Source organism: Carlito syrichta, unplaced genomic scaffold (assembly GCF_000164805.1).
Source record: "Carlito syrichta isolate Samal-C Ts95f unplaced genomic scaffold, Tarsius_syrichta-2.0.1 Scaffold136712, whole genome shotgun sequence".
Lineage (NCBI taxonomy): Eukaryota > Metazoa > Chordata > Mammalia > Primates > Tarsiidae > Carlito > Carlito syrichta.
Genome location: NW_007080808.1, coordinates 472,999 through 494,372, shown reverse-complemented (window position 1 = coordinate 494,372; position 21,374 = coordinate 472,999). Strand labels below are relative to the sequence as shown.

General features: G+C 32.1%; 1 protein-coding gene across 1 annotated transcript in view; it reads right to left on the bottom strand.

The window, feature by feature from the left end:
* The window catches only part of ADAMTS6 (ADAM metallopeptidase with thrombospondin type 1 motif 6), a gene marked incomplete at its 3' end in the record, with an annotated part of 238,514 nt that overhangs the window by 47,145 nt on the left and 169,995 nt on the right, over window positions 1-21,374 (bottom strand). Inside the window, exon 10 of the mRNA XM_008049780.2 lies at window positions 8,704-8,850. Coding sequence (XP_008047971.1) covers window positions 8,704-8,850 — 147 coding nt within the window. The remainder of the gene's footprint in view (window positions 1-8,703; window positions 8,851-21,374) is intronic.

The following is a 21,374-nucleotide window of genomic DNA, read 5'->3' as shown; positions in this document are numbered from 1 at the left end:
ATCAAAGGAAATTAGGCACTCTATGGACTACTTCAGTCACAATTATGAAACCATGTGTTGAACTCTGTTTTAACAACTTGACGCATGAAAAACCATACATTCCCCCAATAAAAAATTACATTACAAAGTAGAATAGCTTTACTGAATAAGAGCTCCAAATAGTTTTTTTTCACCACCAAGACACAATAAAAGCATCTCGGACAACAAACTGGACATGTCACATTGGCCTTTAATTTAAACTAATTTCTGAAGGAATCAAAACAGAATTTCATATTGCTCTAAGCTTCTTGTTTGTTTTCATTGAAAATATAACCACATCTGGTAGTAGAGTTAAAAACATGAAATGCAGAATAATTAAAAAAAAAATACGGCTGCAATCCTTAAAGACCTAATTCATACATTTTCACCTTGGGCAGAACAATAGATGCTGCAGCAAGACATGTCCATAGGCTCTTGAAATATTTCATTAATAAATGAAGATGAATGACAGATGAGGCTAGGGTCCAAAGTTTTCCTCTCAAGTATATTAGAAGTGTTTAGTCTTCTCTCAAAAATTTCATATTTCATCTAGGGTCATAAGAATTGGAAAAGAGAATGTTCTCTTCTCTCTATAATTTCTGCTTTTCAAAGTATGCCTGTACTCAAACATAATATTTTAATTCATTGGAACGAATAACATAAAGATCGCCAAAAGCCAGACAGAATACCTTAGTTTAAAGAGCTTTAAACTTTGCTATATATAATTGTTCACTTTTATTTAGTCAGTGTGCATAAAATAGGACAGATGCTTTCTTACTTTCATTTCACATGTGAGTAAGTTAGAATTTTTAAAGAATTCCTATGCCAACATTTAAAAATTTTTTCCGACATTCCTGTCCATTGTGCCAGCACTTGTGTGTGTGTGTTTTTTTCCTAAATCTTTTCCATCCACTTTGCCAAAGGAAAATTATTTCACAAGTAGAAGTTCCTCAACTGTTATTTAGAACAGTACAAATTTTCATTTATAGATAAGTGAGAACTATGTATAACAATGAGTTTCATATTGAGTTTCATATTTCACTTAAAAATTCTTATATTCTTAAAATGTAAAGTCAATTTGTTATATACCAATGTATATTTGCACAGCAGAAAATTAATACCTTAAAAAAATTGAATCATATTATTCCTAAGGTAATATAGATCCAAAGATCAAAGAGACAGAATATTGTCTTCTTCTTTGTACTCCTAATTTTTTATCAATAAAAATAATTAGATGAAATATTAAATATGATACTAATATAGATGGATTTTACTATTGGCTGTTACAATCATTTCACTTGTACTGCTCAAGGTATCCAGCTAACAGAGAACAACCTGTTTTCACCCAGCTATCCAATTTTCATAGCAGAATATTTTTTATTTCCTTTTTATTTTACTTTTATAAGTTGACATGTACCTTAGCAAGAAAAAATTATTTCTAGATAAATTTTTTAAATACCAAGTACTTTTTATTTTATTATGTAAAATATCTTTAATCTACATGGACACGCAAACTTTCAGCAAATGTAATTCCACTAGTAAATTTGGAATTATACCAGGGTGCCAAAAAAAATGTGTACACATTTCAAGAGATGTTATCTACTTTCAGACCATAATCAGAAGTGTTTGAATGCTGATGGTAACCACTTTGAGCACTTCTTGTATTTGCATAAGTCAAACATGACTTGTATTCATCTTTTGTTATCAGTATATAATGAGTATTAAAATTTTAATACAGGGTTTTTTTCCTTTCTTCAAATGTGTATACATTTTTTGGCACCCTCTGTATCTTAAGGTTAATGATAAAGAGACCATCTTGAATAGTATAATGGAAAAAGAAAGACCATTTTGATAATATGAATATTGATGAGATGGCAATAAGTTTCATTCCCCAATTTTCCTTCCAAACTATTTGTCTCAAGTTGCTATGTGCACCCTCCACCCCCGGCAGTGTCCTATGACTGCTAATCCTCCCCTTGTGCTACTGGAGTACCAGGGAAAGTGTAGACCAGCTGGAGGCCCAAACTTTACCTGCACATATATTACTTAGGTACCTAATCCCACATCTTTATAATAAAATAAAGTAAAAACAAAACAAAAAGTATTTGTTTCCTCTTTATCTACAATATAATCATTAATATTTTAAGGAAATAAATTAAACATGTAATAAAAATAAAGTAAGAAGTTAAGCACTATTATAAATCTACGGAAACATTTATAATTGTGTACTGAAATACAGGATCCTGTAGGTAAAAAATATTTGCCAAAGGCATAACAAAAAAGTGTAGGATATGTATGCACCCAAGTGATACCAACTTAGAATCTATTAAAAATGATTAATATAATTAATTTTAGAAATACAGGAAATTAAACTAGAAACTTAGAGGAAGAACTATGTGGACCCCCAAAAAGAGTTCTAGATAGCCTAAGGAAAAAAATACTTTCCTGATGGCAAACTGAAAATCAGCTTAACCCAGAAGGAAGCAAGAATAGTTACTTCATTTAAAATTCTTTTTTCAAGGCATTAACGATCTTCTAATCATGGTTTGTATACTTTCAGATGATCATTGCAAGGGCTTATGGACGACCAAGAATGCTTTGTACCACGGGCACCTATGGCCAAAACTCTTCTGAGCAAGTTTATCCCAAAAGTGTATTTTTGCTTCGGTTCTTTGGAAGCACCTATTGCTTTGTATTAATGTGGTCTAGACAAGTCTTGTTCTCCTTTTACAGTATATTTTTACAGAAGAATAAAACACCATATGAAATAAAATATAAGGGAAAACCATATGGATCTTTTAAAAATGAACCTGTATTTAGGAACATCGAATCAACAAAGGCCTTTTGAAATAGGTTTGGCTATATTTGTACAAATTAGCAATGCTTACAAGTCAAATGCCTTTTGGTAAAGCAAGTGTGAGGATATCTGCAAGGCTGATTTGAATTGTTTCTACATTTCTATACATATTTATTACATGTATAGTATATTTTCCTCCCAGTAACTATATCTGGTATATACAGTATATTTGAGGCATGGAGTAGTTTTCATATTTTCATTCTTCACTGAGGGTAAAGCAACAAAAATGCTTTTTGTATAATGTTACTAAAATTTGTCTATTACTTTCTTGCCATTTTCAAGTAAGTAAAGTTGATCATTATTATTAATTAATCTTTAAAATGATAATTCTGGATATTTCTGTGCCACTGAGTCATCCATTACCATTATGAAATATTACACATATAGGTGCAGACGGTAGAAGACATGGATCTGAGAGATGGATCCTGGAAGTGCTTTCTCTTATTTTTTTTTCCTAATAAAATTCCCAAGTGCTCAACTCCAATCACATCACTTATTTTCCCCAAGAGGTAACTAATACTCTTATTTTTTATAATAATTATTTCCTTGCTTTTCTTGATAATTTTACTTTCCGATTATTCGTCTGCCTGTTTTTGGACTCTATATAAAAGTAGTCATACTGTAGGATTTTGTTTGTGACTGTATCCTTTTGCTCAATACTGCAAATATGAGATACTTTGTGTTGATGTGTATAACTATAGCTTGTTCATTTTTATTGTTCTTTAATATTCCATTTAATACTATGCCATAATTATTTAACCATTCCTCAATTAATTAACATTTGGATTGTTTTCCATTTCTAAACTACAAATTACGCTGTGAACATATTTTGTACATTTCCTGGTATACAATAACTGTGAAAATGTTTTTCCTTTCATAAGGTATTAGATATAAATTATTGTCATGTACTTTGCAATTATCTTATTTAAAAAATTGCAGTTATGGGACATTTTTACTTAATCTAGAATTCTATGTAATTGAGATACAACTATACAATTCTTATGATGTGAACCTTAGTGTTACTTATACTACTATCAAAATAAGAATAGTACTACAGTGATATTATATACAAATCTTCTAAAATTTTCTTATCAATTTATACTTTTAAATATAAATGGTTTGTGCCTTGGTGTCATATGCAAGTATTTCCACTCAAAAATTATAAACCATATTCATTAATAAATTAAATGTAGAATACTGCTGGTTTTAATGTATGAGATGTTACAACTTACTATTATTAAGCATTGATATACTTGTCCAGGGCAAAATTCTCTATATAAAAAGTAGATCTGTGATTATTTCCCTAGTAGCATATATTTTACAACTAAAAATGCAACCTTAGTTAATATCTACAGCAATATAGATAATTATTGAATTTATAGACTCTTCTTTTGCTTATGCTTCTTTTTTTTTTTTTTTTTTGAGTTGGATTCTCACTAGTTCCCAAGCTAGAGAGCAGTGGCACGCTCATGGTCACTGCAGCCTCAACCTGTTAGGCTCAGGCAATCCTTCCTCCTTAGCCTTCCAAGTAGCTGGAACTACAGATGCATACCATGTTTATGCTTCTAAGACCAAGCAAAAACATATATATTAGTGTAAGAATATGCTGCTTCCTTGATTATGAAAAATCATCATAAATCAAAGTATATTTACATTTCCAGAAATGTTTGCAGCATGATGGGGAAGTCATATTTTATGTATTCTACTTTCAATTTAGAGAGGTCTTATTTACACAGTCCAAAAATTAGCCTTGAATATAGGAATATGAGCCAGAGTTCAGTCTTTGACTAAAATTTACAGATCCCTATGCAAAATATGCACTTCTGGCTTTGTTTCCAGAGCACATGAAAATATATTCCTAAATGTGATTTTAGATTTATTTTCACTAAAATAATTATACTACAAAGGATAGACCTTCAGTCTATAATACAGTGGGTCAATCTAAAAAATAAATCCTTCTATATAACCTTACACATTTCTTAACAACAACAAAAAATTAACATTTAATGCCGTCTCCTATTTATATTCCATTAAGTTGTCCTGATTCACATAAATTTAGCAAAAAAGAATTTGGTTCATATCATCTATAGCAAGTCAAGTGTCTTACCTACTACATTCTCATAAACTGCTTTATCAATCCTTGTGAAATTAACAATATATTATCTTCTGAAGTCAAACCTTTTTCTCTCACTCTCTGTATGACTGGGATGCTTGAATATAATTGAACTTGAAACTTCCAGGATACAAATACTGTATTGAGAGTGGTATACTTTTTCTCCCCCCATAGATAATTATGACTCAAAGCCATTTATGGCTAGAGCAAGGTTCCCCAATTGTATCAGATAAACAGAAGGAGAAACCTGTTTTGCCAAGCTCTTTCTTGGATTCTACATTTTTTAAAAAAGGCTCCATCTATAAAGATTATTTTCTATCTAATAGATTCATGTTGACCTTCAAAGGCAATTGCTAGAGAGGAAATGTCATCACCTTGGTCATCCTATTAATCCTATCACTTCCCTTGTAGCTCTGCTCTCACCTTTCTTAATTTAATTTCAACCATAACTTTGCCTTTCTTAATGCATTCATCTTCTATCCTTTAAGTGAAAATGGCTACTTTGTATTTAATTTGGAACTGCAGGAAATTTTTCTATGAATCTTGGATAGTTCAAACAATTTAACAGATTTTAATTTTAATAGAGCAAGAGTTGATTCACAGAGCCCCCATAATTTTTGAAAACTATATGAAATTACTCTGTACTATTGCTAAGCGGTGGAAAATATATGAAAAACTGGTTTAAATTACTTCTGGCTGCCTTCCACTGCCTGGTAAATTAGCCCATAGTTATCAACGAGTGAGAGCCATAATACCAGGTTCACCTTTCTCTGTTTTCTAAATAAATAAATAAATAAGTCCCGCAGGCAGATAGGGAAGACACTACCTGCAAAGCCGTCGTCGGAAAACATCAGAAGCTGGCATAACACGTCCATTTTAACGGAAATGGGTTCTTTATTATTTAATCAGGACGGCTTCTGGGCGATTCATGAACCACTTATTGAATCACCGAGTTTAAGAAATCTGAAAAAAAATATTGGGAGTTGGTAAACACCATCTCCTGATTGATCAATAGCACCTAGTGTTTCAGAATGACACGAAGAGATTGTATTCTATTGGCATTTAAAGGCCATGGAATTGTTTTCAGTTAAACATAGTGAATAGTGAATCTCTATAAATCATAGAAAGCTCATTGTTAAAATTCACCATCATCTTTGGCCTATACAGTCACTAAGTAGAGAAAGGTATGTGTTTTGTTGGCTGGGCTGCAGTTCCTAAACAATTCATCTTTCAAGACTTCTTTTTCTTGAGAAGAGAAGCTAAAATAAAATGTTATGAGCCTTTTTGAGCCAACTATAAAACATAACTGTAACCTCAATCCCTGATCAAAATATCACTGGATTTTTAAAAATATCATGCATAGCTGTTAAAGCAATTAAGTTCACTGCATTAATAAAAAGGAACAAAGAAATTCAAGAAAGTTACTATTATGTCTTTGTGCTCCAGTGAATTGACCTTTAAAAAGGGCCATGTGTTTAAAAACCCTTTATTCCTTGGTAAGATTATAATCAGATTTGTTTAGTTTATTAGTAAAGGGGGCAGGGAAAGCCAACATTCCCCCAATCCCTACCCATTATCTTTCACATCTATCTTTTATTAATGGTTTTAACTTTGTGAGCATTCCCATGAGGATGCATAAGAGAAATATTTTTACAAATACAGGATAAATAAGCCCATTAGAACCCCATCAACACTAATCATGCTTACACATACAAAATGCAAACAGGCAACAAAGTTTAAATAATGCTTTTTGTATTAATTCTTTTAACTCAGTGAAACACTTTATTGCGACTAGCGATAATTTTACATCCCTCACCAAACCAGTGGTGATTTCTTAACTGTATTTTACCAGTAACTTAGAGATTCCCTTTTAGAGTGTCTTAACAGCCTTAATATGGTTTCAACTAGACAAGATCTGGCAAGAGATCAAAACTGTTCCTTATATTTGCAATACAGAGGTGGTACTAGACATGAGCTGTGCAATAACCAATGGGACAGAAACAGGATAGAGGAGAAAAGAAAATGGTACTTTAAAAAAAAAACAAGAAAACGGCAGCCATCAAAAATGCACAGGAATACTGAGCATGTTACACAGTTTGTCTTTCCGGTGACAGATCCTAGGTCTCTATTATATATATTATAATAGAGCCAAATGAAGGGAGAAATGCCAGATCTGTCTTGATTTTTAGGGAGAGTAGATCTTCAACAATGTTTAAAATTTAGCTAAATAATCTCATTAAAACCATTTCAGAAAATGATGGCTCTAGTGTGTTGTGTTAAAAACTACCAAAAGATGTCAAACAAATTCTCCGTGGTCTATCCTATTTATAGCACTTCAGTCAGTTTATACACTAGGCAAGTAAAGTGTTATATTATCTATTACTAAGACATAAAATTGTTAGGTTATAATATGGTTATCGGAAGAACTACCTTCAAAATAAATTAATTCCTTCAACTTTATTATTACATTAATTCATTTAAAAGAGCCGTTTTTGAACATTTATCTTTTGTTTTTTGAGTAAAGCATTGTGCTAGGTAATTTAAAATCTCTTGTTTAGGGGCTTTTAAAAATATTTAATTACAAGTTTTCAAAATATATAATCTGGCTATTAGTAGATACGAAGAAAATTTTAATGAATAATGCTACCCATTGTAACATATGAATTTTTAAAATTTTGCAATATAATTCTGTTAACATAAACTTTGAACAAAGTCAATTTTTAAAAATAATTTCCATTGCTTTGTATTTTATGTATGCCTCACTTCTTCACATAATATTTAAACTCTCCTCCCTACGAACAATATGGCACAAAACAGCTAAACATAATAGTAGAGCAGTGAAGAACTGAAATATTGATATCATTTAAAATTATAATATTTACTACCTAATGACTATCTATTAAATGCTTTATATACATTATAGCATGATATATAATCATATGCATAATATCTGATTATGTAAGTATTATGTCAAATTCATTTAACAAATTAGGAAATTGAAGATTAGACAAAGTAAGTAACAAGCCCAAAGTCACACCATTAGAAAGTGAGAACCAAGTCCATCAGTTTCTAAAATCCAATTCTGAAGCCCAGTGCAATTGAGATGCAGAAGAACATCTGCTTTCTTAAACATAGTTATACCTGAGTTAATTTACATTCTTCACATTTAGATAACTATACTTTTGGAATATACATTAAAGTACAAAAAACAAAAATTCTCAAACTTTAGAAAAAAAGGGTCACAATAATTTTCAAAGACAAATCTTTTTCATAAAGTGTTCATTTCTTGGGTGTTTGGTTTGTCATTGTTGTTGTTTGTTACTATTAGATACTTTGGCTCTTCTATAGAACTCAGTTTTTTCAGTAACAAAAGGAAATACATAATCACTGATTTAAAGTTTGGCTTATGTTATATTAAATTATGTAAGTCTAAATGCTTTCTGAAATTGTTTCCCATTTATTGAACAACCGTAACACTCACATCATCAGCCCCACTTAGACCCTTGCTCTACTTCCTCTAATCTACTCAATAAGTTCTATTTGAAGAAAAAAACTTGCCACAATGATATATTAAATAAGGTATTTGTGGAACAACTGAGGTATCACTGGGTCCTAAAAGTTACTCATTATGCAAAGTTTGAAGCAGTACATATTCGGCTTATACCAATGGCTTACTTTTGGAGCAATTCATCATCACTCTCCAGAGATTACTTACTCTAGAAAGCTGGTGATGTAGTCTCGACTGCATGCAGACCAGGAAAAAGGATTGGTATTTGCAGTAATGTGAGCTGCCATAAGTTTTGCTGCTTCATGACCTTTCGTCCCACAAGAATTTCCAATTCCATCATGGTTCATACCAAAACTATTTTAATGAGGAAGAAACATAAAAGAAAGAAATAAGAAAAAAAAATAAAGCAAACTCCCGACACATCCTTTATTTCCTTATGTGGCCATTTATTAGCCTTATCAACATATGCCATCCATCAAGATAGGCCAGATCCTCTAAAGAAGTACAGGATTAAAGAGACTAAGTAATATACCAGTGATACAACATATGTCTAAATCTCTTTAAATTTATAATATACTCTCACCTGTTATCTCATATGTTTCAATCTATTATTGAGTAGAATATATACTAATCCTTGCTTTACAGATGAAAAAATTGAGATTTAGCAAAGATAAATGACCTGTTAAAGATCATACAATTCATAAGTGTTGAGGTTGTTAGTAGGACCTGGTTTTTAACATATTAGTGTCCATCCCATCTCACTATGCTGAATACAAAAGGGAATTATAAAAACTAGCTATGATCCGTTGAGTTCTAGGTTACAGGCCAAACATAGCAGTTCTTTTTCTTATTAATACTGATAGAGGAGAATTAAATACACATGTTTGTGTGTATGTGTGTTTTCAAAACACCTTTTGATAAGCCTTGATACATTTAAAAATTATGTTTTTTTCTTTTTTATGGCCTCCCTTCATTTTTCAAAGTTTTTTTTCTCATATAGCTATGTTTAGTGCTAAAATGTGATCTAAAAACACATTTCAATGATAAAAAAATTTTTCTAAAAAGAATATACTCATTGCATATAAATACATTTTAACCTTTCCTCACAAGTAGCCATAAGTTTAGGTTGAATAGTGCTTAAAAACAAAGTTATGAGTCCATTGTGACATTCTAATAAATGCACCATGATACATGTTCAAGGAAATGTGACTAGAGTATAAAACAGAAGATAGTTGCTGGAGAAAAAAATCTGGAAAGGTAGCTGAGAATAGATAAGAACAAGATAAATAAAAGTAAGCATTAATATCTGTCCTCTTGGCAATGTGAAAACATGAAAGATTTGTTAGTATAAACAACTAAAGATTTCTGAGTCAGAGAATATGAAATTGATGTGCATATTAGGTAATTATCCATGGTAGAATGGGATTAGAATGGAGCCAGGGGAAGTAGTCAAAAGATCATTATCAACTGAGAAATGATGGTGTTCTGTCTAGGGCACTAAATAAACAGGGATTAGATTGGTCAAATGTTTAAGAAGTAGAATAGTTTGACCTTCATAGTATAATATAAAAAGCAGTGTAATGAAGACATAATATGTCCACATAAGATGGACAGGGAGCAGGAGCTAGTAATTCAGGTGGAGGAAACAATATAAAGAAAGAGAAGTGTATGAGAGCATCCAGAGTCCTAAATTAAAACACCAAATAACCTTCCAAGAACATCAATACTTAATGTTGTAGTTTGACTTCAGCATCCTCCTTGAATACTTAGCCTCCTTGAATGGATTTCTAGAAATGTGCAAGTGAAGTTTCAAGTGTGTTGAATTAGACATGTATTGTCAGAACAATCAATTACAAATTTACACAAAAAGTTCAGTAGTGTAAATGTATACTTCAGTAAAATTAGCATTACTTATTTCTCTCAAAAGTTGATGCTACTATGTTGTTACTGCCACAGTTCTTTTCAAGTAATTATAGCTTTAAAAATATTATTTCTTTTTAGCAGCAATCTTATACATACCCCTGTGTTTTATTAAGGCACATATAGGAAATTTTAATAGTATCAGTTTTGAGACCCTCAACTTTCTTATTATTCTTTTCCAAAAGAAAAAGTCAAGGTTCTACTTTCAAAATCATATTTTCTATCTTACAAAAGAAAGGCATATCTTTCATCTCCCCATAATTTTACAATAGTACATTGTGGAGTATAAATGCATGGATGCCAAGAAAAGACACAACTGGAAACATCTGTGTCAGAATTAAGGCAAGATAATGACTTTCAATGATTGATTGTAATTAAACTATAACAGGTGGTTTCCAATTCCTTACTTTCATCAAGTTTCAGGAGGATATAATCAAAGTAACAGCTGATAAATTTAAAAACTATTCTTTGGTGATAGATTACCATGGTTATATTTTGTCCAATAACTCAAAAATAGTTTAAAGAACTGAGTAATATTTCTATAATAAATTCCTTTTATCCCTGACTACTTCTATGTGAACAAATTTTCTCATCATTCACATCTATAGAAACAAAATATAGGAATCAAATTGATGCTGAAATCCTGCCTTATTCTAGCAATACAGAGATGAATGCAATAATTGAAAAAATACATCTAATTAAAGACATATCTTCTAATAAAAACTTTATTTATATACTTAATTACCAAAATTTATAATATGTATGTGTTCTTCCAATCAATCACTAATAATTGTTTTAATGTAATGAACATTAAGTCTAAAAGAACATAATTATTTTCTTTATGCTCACAAAAAAATTAATGTAATTTTAATTTACATGTCTGATGCAGAAATATATAATACAGCATGTAACTTTAAAATACTCAAGCATAAAATATCTTTTAAAATATATTATGGTATATTAAAGTATACATTAAGATAAAATTCTGGAAGAAAATGGGCACACTGAATTAAAAGAAAAAAAGAAGTAAATTTTGACTAGAACCTACTCATTCATTTTTTAAACACCTAATGATAGTTACCTACTTGCCATGGCATTTAAATTGGATATATTTGAGGGATAGATATAACAATTCTATTTTTAAATGCCAATATTTGCAATAATCTAGAAATTATATTCTTTCCAATTACTAAGACATAAAAGGAAAAAATTTAAATATCAACTGAAAAACATACTATAAGGTACATGATTTTGAAAAATCCTTTCAGAATTATATAAGCAAATGGATTTCAAAACCAATGAACTGGAGAAAATCCTGAATTCTATTTCTACCAACAATCTTTTTAGATAGTTGTCTAAGGATTTAGGTTTCAGTCATCTAAAGAGGATATACACTTTTATAGCCAATATTTCAAATATAAGAAATCCCCAAATGATCTGCCAGTGTCAAGTAGTTCAGTGGCAGTGACACAAAGTGCCCTTCATGACATCAGTTTTAAAAGATACTTCTAGGGGCTATTCAGAATTATATACACACACACACACACACACACACACACACACACACACACACACTTGTCAGTATAATATAATATATATACTATTATATATAGTATATATACTATTCAGTAATATATATATATTACAGTAATATAAATATATATACTTTTTTTTTTTTTTTTAAAGATAGGTTCCCTCCTGAAGAAACTCTATCATTGAAGATGTTGGGAAAACAAGTGAAACTCATTAGCTATCAGAGAAAATAAAACAAGATGTCACTTTAAAACCATCACATTGGCAAAAATTAGAATTTAGCTAGGAGAAAGTGTTGGCACTCATGTAAAGAAACAGGAATCTAAATGCATGACAGTTGTAGTATGGTTAGGGCAGCTGTTCTAGAGAGCAATTCATCAGAACTTAGTCAAATTAGATAGGCAGATACATTATGACCCAAAAGCCTATTCTTACAGATATATTTCAGAAATGTTCTGAAAGGGAATATATATGAGAATGTTTGTGGCAGAATTATTTGTGATAGCAAAGAGTTGAAGACAATCCCAGTGTCTGTCACTGGGAAATGGACAAGTAAACTTTGGCAGATGTATACCAAGGAATACTAACCAGAAGTTAGAAGTAACAAACAAGACAGAAGCCTACACATAAATATGAGTAGATCTCAAAAACAGTAAAAAAAAAAAAAAAAAAATTAAGAAAGGGAACAAGGTCTTCAGTACTACACCATATAAGTATACAAAAGTTACCTATATACTCTTGAATAACAAAGAAGGGCTGAGGAGTTATTCCAGATTAAATACTCAAGAGACACAAGTAAACGCAATGAAAACTGGATTAGGGAGAAAATTGAAATTAAGGACATTGCTGGGACAATTAATGGATTCGAATATGGACTATATATTAGATAGTAGTAATCAATGTCCAGTATTCTAATTTGATCATTGTACTGTGACTATAAAAGATAACACTCCTTGTTCTTAGAAAACATCTGCTGAAATATTTAGGAATAAGAGACATAACATCTACAACTTATTCCCAAAGATATCAGGAAAAAAAATATATGTACAAATACAGAAAGAGAGAGATAAAACAAGTGTTGCAAAATATCAATAATTTTTTAATCTGGGCAAAAGACACATGGGAAATCTTTCTACTACAGCAACTTTTCTATAAATGTGAAATACTTTCAAACTTAGAATTTAAGTAAACACATACACATACCAAAAAATCTATAATATTTTATAAGGATATATATGAATTCAAATATACATATCAAATTTATTAGAGTAGCTGTCCATGGGAGGGGATAAACGGGAATTAGAGAAATATAGACATACATACAGAAATTAAATAAGAAGGGTTCTTGCTTAGACTGATACTAACGATAATACTGTGCCATGAACTTAGCAGAGAGAGAGAGAGAGAGAGAGAGAGAGAGAGAAAATTAACTAATTCTCTGCTTTTGAGTTTCAAAAATAATTTTAAGAAGAAGAACAAAAACAAGACCAAAGGAGAGAATGGCAAACCTGGGCTCACTCCAATGGATGACAGGGGATACAAGAGAACATTTCCATTGTTGGTTTAATGTGTTTAGTAAAACATTTCAGATTACACAGAGCTAATTGATTCTCATTTGTGGAAGGTTTTAGGAACACACACACAGACAGAGAAAGAGAGAGAGAAAGACACAGACACACACACAAACACACATGTTTGGAGAGACAGTCTTCCTTGGTCCTCTTGTGATCTTCAGTGTTTTGCTGGGTGTGCCAAGACAGCAAGGCCCCAGTCACCTGCTCTTTTACTCGTGCCGTTTCTCAGGGTAACACAGAGATGAGGTGACATTTCCCCTTGGACAAAGACCAGGTTAACTTATTACTTGCTGTAAAAATGGTAGATTCTCCAAGCTCACTGTTTCTCAGTTGTGACACAAACCCACTGCCCATGCCATATTCTGTCACCTCTGTGGAATTTGGGGCCACAGGAAACCAGTGTAAATATGCGGATGCTTTTATGTTGCTTGCTGTACTGTGAGTAATAAAATCCTTTGCCTCTGACCCAGAAATTTCATGTCTTTTGCCTACATCCACGCAACAGTAATAGGTAACTTATTAGCTTATAAGTAGGATAAAAATAAAATCTCAAATGCAGTCAGAAAGAGAGAGACAGACAGAGATAAAGAAATTTGTAGTTGATTAGAGTACCCAGACCAGCAAAGAAAACTAAAAAATCCTGAAAGCAAATACCCCAAATTAATCTTAATTTTTTAGAAAATGAAGCCAAAATACTCAAAAATATCTATTAAAACAATATAGGGTTTTCATTCTGTTTGCTTCCCAGGAAATAACTTATGTAGAATTATTTTCAACTAAATCTCTAAGTAGATTCAAGTAAAAATCTATAAATTTTTTCTCTCAAGATATTATTATTTCTGTTCATATCTCAAAAGTTTAAAAAACATTTATTTCTAAAATATTAAGTAAAAAGTTTTCCCCTTTTCCCTATATCATTCAAAAGCAATAAGAAAAAAAGAGAGAGAAAGAAACACAAACTCTACATTTAATGAAAAGTTGGAAATGTCTAAAAACCTTAAGGTGCAATATCATAATGTATGTGGAAAGATGGCTGAATACAACTAAATCAAAGAAAAGTGCAGAAAGACACTGAGAGGACACCAGCAATTGAAAATCTTAGCTAAAATGAGCAGAGCATGTTTCTCCAAATTTAAGTGTGACAACCTGAGGGGCAAAACTAACAATCTCTTCATATGAACAACTAGAATAAGGGTTCAGTCCAAACTGTTAAAATATACACCCTTGTTCTAGTTGTCAGAAGAAGAGTAATAGGCTGGTCTAATGTAGAGTCACACAAAGCTTTTTTGTAGTAAGCAGTCTTTCAGTGAGAAAAGGTGAGAAGGAGATTCTGACTCACTAGCAATTTTATAGAGAAATACAGGATTAAATAACTTGAATCATATAAAATATTGTATCGTTAATAAATTACTATTTACTAGGAAAGCAGCTCTAGCCCCTACCAAACACAAACCTTTTACAAATACTTCATCCAGAAAAATCAAGCTTATCAAAGATGTGCAATTCAAAACAAACAAGAAGTTAATCTACAAACATATTAATTTTTTTAAAGAATAGGAAAATACAACAGAATATGAGGAATACTTGACAAAAAAAGTTGCTGTAGAAAAGATAAAATTAGACACGTTACATGAATTTGAACAAACTTAATGAAGCCATTATCTTATAAAAACAAAAATTTAATCTCTATATAAGCAATTAGGGAAGACAGGCGATAGAAACATGAGCTTTCAGAAAAAATAACTGGAAAAAATAAAACCATCATCAGGACATGCTGAGGTAGCAAAAAAAGATAACTGTTAAAAACAATTTTTGCAGTAGTAAGAAAAATAAGCAAAATGAAAATAGAATTTTAAAAGATCAAAGAAAAGAAATCCAACATAATGTATTATTGTTGTCCACAAAGAATGGAAGCAAAATAATTGAAAAAGAAGGAAAAACATTAGGATAAATGTAAGAAAATATTCAAGAAATAAAAATGGCTAAAATCTGATCAAAATTGAACTATTCTTTGTCCTAAGAAAAACTAATACAGGATGAATCTGCACTGAGTTACATCCCAGTACACTTATTCAACTTCAAAAATAAACGTAAAACAATTAGAGTAGGCCCTGATTTCTCCAGGATTGTATTAATATCAGCATATCATGGAGTAGTCCCTGTATCCTATACCCAGGCAAATTGGGCAGAATAATGGTTTCAAACAAGAACTCAGGGAACAAAGATCTCTTGAGCTATTCATAGAAAACTGCTACAAAATAAACTGCAGCTTTATTTTTAAAAATGTAAAAGTTTAGCCGGGCTCGGTGGCTCAGCCTGTAATCCCGCGTCTTTGGGAGGCTGAGGTGAGTGGACTGCCTGAGCCCGCGGGTTCGAGACCCACCTGGGCAACTTGGTGAGACCTCATCTCCACAATAAATCAAAAATCAGCTGGGCGTGGTAGCGCGTGCCTGTAATTCCGGCTACTCGGATGGCTGAGGCGGAAGGATTGCCGGAGCCCAGCAGGTCGAGGTTGCGGTGGCCGGAGCGGCCACTGCACTCCATTGTGGGCGACCGAGTGAGACTCCAACTCAAAAAAAAAAAAAAAAAGTAAAACTTTGACAGCTTATTGAATCTATTTGAATTTCACAGCAGGTAACATATACAAGTAAAATTATCACCAGTCCAATTATCTTTCTTGTCATGCTTCTTAATTGCATTTTCTTGTTGATGTGTTTTGTGATATTATTTTAGTCTCTGATATACATAACACCCGATATTTTATATTATACATATTTAAGAGATAATAAAACAAACACCCACATTTTAAATAATACTCATAAAGAAAATATCCATGTTCTTGCTATCAAATTTTAAAAATAGAACATTTCAAAATAATAAAAGTTTGCCTTTCATGTTTACCTATATAATTATATTCCTCATTTCCCATAAGACAGAATCACTATCCTGGATTTTGTAGTTGTCATTGCCTATGCATCCCTAAACAATATTTGTTAATTCTGATAGGTTTTGAAATCTACAGAAGTAGAATCACATTTTATGTATTCTTTTATAACTTGTTTCTTTCATTCAACAATTTGTTAGTCATCTCTGCCAAGCTGTCTAGTTGTACATCATTAATTTTTACTGCCATACAGGATTTCATTGTAAATATACCACTTATTGATCAATTTTATAATGATACATTTGGGATGGTTCCTAGTATGGAGCTACTATCAACAATGCTGCTGTAAGTATTTTTGAACATGTCTCCTGGTAATGTATGTAGGAATATCTCTAGAACAACTTCTTAATTTCATCTCGGGATACTTCACACTCTGAAAATATTAAAGACCCTAAAGATCTTTTATTTATGAGGTTTTATCTAGGTGTATTTATTACATTAAAGTTAAAGCTGAGAGTTTTTCAAATGCTCATTAATTTCTTTTAAGTGATAATTCCAATATATGTTAGCATAATCATTTTAACTTAAAATATATTTTTCAAAATGTAAGATTTCAGTGAGAAGAGTGGTATTGTTTTGTTATATTTTTGCTAACCTCTTTCATGTCTGACATATTCAAAGATAGCTATATTCTCATATCTGCTTTTTTTATTCAATATCTGGTGGTACTTTATTTTGGTTGAAGTATATGATGAAAATCTGGCCTCACACTAATATGCAGTTGAAAAAGGAAGGAGTAATTTCATGGCCTTTTCATATTATTGTAGATATTCTTTTTTAATACTTCAATATTATTTGGCAACTGGTAGTTTTTTAAGGTTAGTTACAATGTGGATTCTGAAACGTATCAATGATCTTTTATATTTTGTTTCATTAATATCATCAATTTCATCAGAAAAATCTTTAAGTATTAAGAAGCTGTCAAGTTCATGGTGGCAGATATCAGTTTTCCTAAATTCTAATTTTTGCTCAAAAGCTCAAATTTTATCATTGTAAAAAACAGCGCCAGTTGTTTTCCTTGAATAACAGGTATGCATTTGTTCATTTTCAAGTGAATTTCTGCCAATATCCATAGCTTCATAGTTGCCCTTTTAAATAAAAATTGTGTTCAAGGAAAAAAGCAGCTAGTTCATTGCAAACAATTGCCCAACTGACAACCACAGAACTGAGATATAGAGCAAGAAGTGCTTTATATACTTTCTATTTTGTAACAGAATATTACAAAGATATACTTAAGGCTTGGGATTTAATCAAATTAATAAATTTTCCACTTCATCAAAGACATTTCTAAGTGAAGATGGCATGGGTTTTACTGTGAGTGCACAGCAGTTACAAATACAATGAATCCTAGTATGGCTGCCTTGATTCATGTGAAGGCATCAGCTATATCCACCACTGCTTCTGCAGTGTAAACATTAATACAGTTTTTGTTAAAAGGCAAATAAAGTCTTAGAATTATTATGAAAATAGTTTTGGTGTGAAAATGCCTTAGAGATCCCAGAACAGCAGAGAAACTATGGATAGTTGGCAAAAATTCACTTGAAAATGAACAAAAGTATACCTGTTATTCAAGAAAAACAACTGACACTATCTGTTGCCAATGATGATGTTCTAGGATAAATGTACAAAATAAATTGTTGGGTCATGATTCATGTAAAATTTCAAAATACAAGACAATGCCAAACAGCTTTTCAAAGTGATTGCACGGATTTATATTCTAATCCTAGCTACACCACATCATTACCAATATTTTGTATTGTCAGACTTCTTAATTTGTGCCAATCATAGCAGATATAATTGACTTTCCCTGAATATTAACTAGGTTGAAATTATTTTTTATATGCTTATTGGCCATTTGGATATCTTCTTTTGTAAAATGTTCAAGTGCTTTGTCTATTTCATATTGGATTACTTGATTTGTTTAATTTGCAATAGTTCGTTACATATTCTTGAAACTGGACTGAATTGCATCAGTTGTATGTGTTACAAACATTTTTTTCCTATACTGTGTTCTGTATTTTCATTTTATGGTGTCTTTTGATTAATCACAATTTTTTTTTAACCTGTGGTCTCACTCTGTTGCCCAGGCTGGAGTGCCATGGCCCAATCCCAGCTCACTGAAGCCTCAACCTTCTTGCTTCAAGTTATCCTCCTGTCTCAGCTTCCTGAGAAGCTGGGACTACAGATGAATGCCACCATGCCCAGTTAATTAATTAATTTATTTTTTGTAGAGACAAGGTTTCACTATGTTGCCATGCTGAAAACCTAATTTTTAATGTGGTTAAACTGGTCAATCACATACTTTATGTTCTTTATGTCTGGTTCAAGAAAATTCTTTACCCTAAGGTCATAGGGATTTTACCTCTATGATAAATTCTGAAATCTTTAATAGTTTGCTTTCCACATTTAGGTATTGCTGAATCCTATGATAAGAATATGCTTAGTTTTCTAAGAACTGCCAATTGGTATTCCAAAGTGGCTGTTAATAATGCGTTTTTAAACATATGTATGGCTTGACACCAGATTCCATTTTAACAAGCTACCCCACGGAACAGAAAGTATGTTTTACATTTCATTTTATTTCATACTACCTAGCATATAACCAAAGTTTAATAATTGGTGATGAAGGCTTAGAGGCTTAGTGAAGTGGATTAAATCTCAGTGGAAGCTGAGATTTAATCTGGATAAACTGAGGAGACTCACAAGGTTAAAATACAGATCTAATAAACATTCTCTTTTACAGCACAGGATCCATAGAACTGCCATGAGTTCCAGATTCATTATGATGAACTTTGTGGGGTTTTTTGATCTCTGTTCTTACAACTACCATAACTAGTATTACACAATTCACTTTTACAGGAAGGCTCAACTCGGCTCCTGGGGCCAATTTTGTTCATTGTTAGGGGGAATTTAAAGAGATAGAGGCCATTAGCTTTGTAGAGCAGTATTAAACTATAGCATATTGTTGGTCCAGTTCTATTCTCATTTTTTTAGTCAATTCTAGTCATTAGACTCTGGTAATGTTTCTTGTGAACAAGACACGACTTACATCTCAGTCTTAGAAATGGAATCTTTTATCTATTTCCCCTGCTCTTGAGACTCTCAGACCCTAGCCAATATTCCACTTCATTTGGAAAAGTGATTTCATTTGACTTTGGGGTATTAAAGTTCCAGCCTCCCTTATACTTCAACTTCTGGGATAGTATACTTATAGTTATCCACAGGACTTCCATGATATTGACAATTTCCTGACTGAATCTTTATCTAAGCACTGATGCCAGACTACACTAGTAAAGTTTTCACAATATGAACTGGATATAATGTGTTTAATTCATTAGTTAACATAATTGGCTTTAAATAGACTCCTGCTGCTTATACAGCAGGTGGTATTGGGAACTAGACCAATTTAGAAAGGAAAAAGCTTAAGACTATAGCATAGGAACACAGGGTTGCTTTACTCAAGTTACTTCACTGGAGTATTTTACTCATGGCTATGTGTGCTTTTGCTGACAACTCCTGATGCTTATGCATTGTGCTCCAGATAAAAATACAAGGTCAAGACCAAAAGGGATAGAGAAGACAGTGTCACTGAAGTATAGCTTAAAAGAAAAAAAATGATGCAATTAGCTTTGCTTTGCCGGGCTTGATCAAAACCTTTAGTTATTTAATTTCTATAGAAAAAATAATTAAAATTATGAATTTGAAACTCTGGCTGATAATCATTTTTCATTTGCAAGCAATATTTTAAAATATAATTTCAAATAACATAGGATCTTAAGAACTGCAACTATCCCATTATAGGGAGAAAAAAGGCACTCTATTCATTTGACCTAATCTCATCATTTGCCTTATCCAGCAGAATTTATCTCTTCTCTGGAGCATAACCCTTCCTGGATGGACCTCTCACAAAAGCTCAGTCTACATTCTTGTATAAGAACAGGTCTTCGTTCAGTGCATGGGAAACCACTTAGGAATCATGTACATTTCCTGCTAACCCATCATCAAGGCCGTTTGAATGAAAAGCTAATTAAAACCCTATCACATATTTTCTATAGAAACTAAGATTCTGCCGGGCTCGGTGGCTCAGCCTGTAATCCTGCGCCTTTGGGAGGCTGAGGTGAGTGGATTGCCTGAGCCTGTGGGTTCAAGACCGCCTGGGCAGCAAGACCTCATCTCTACAATAAATCAAAAAATCAGCCAGATGTGGTAGTGCATGCCTGTAATTCCGGCTACTCGGAAGGATCGCTGGAGCCCAGCAGGTCGAGGCTGCAGTGGCCGGGAGCGGCCACTGCACTCCAGTCTGGGCGACAGAGTGAGACTCCAACTCAAAAAAAAAAAAAAAGAAACTAAGATTCCAGAATTAATATAGGTAAGTTAAGAGTCAGAAAGAGTCAAGATGATTTTAAAGGAGGGAAGAACTTCAATCTCTATTATAAAACCATGGTAATTAAAAAGAGTTGATACTGGCACTGAGAAACTTTGAAAAGAACAATAAACGTCCCCAACCAACAATGAGGTAACATATTAACATTTGTTAAATCTGAATGGTAGACACATAAAAGTGTGTTATAATACACACACAGAGAATATTGCAAAGTAAAATATTTTAAAAAGAAAGTGTCTATCTAGTTAAATACATGTATCTGAGTATATGCAGAATTCTTTGTTCTACAACTTCGCATTGATTTCTCCTTTCAGAGCAATTACACAAGATAGCCAGCTTGGTTTTGTAAATTGATTTGGTTCTAAAGTTTTGAAGCTGAGTCCTGGGACCTTGAAACAACGTACTCTAGAAGTAATGGTATAAAAATGTTATTGTATGTCCAGGAATAACCTACATAAGAGTATTTAACCTATTTTGCAAACTAAATCAGTGCCTGTCAAATGAGGAATAGTATATGACAATA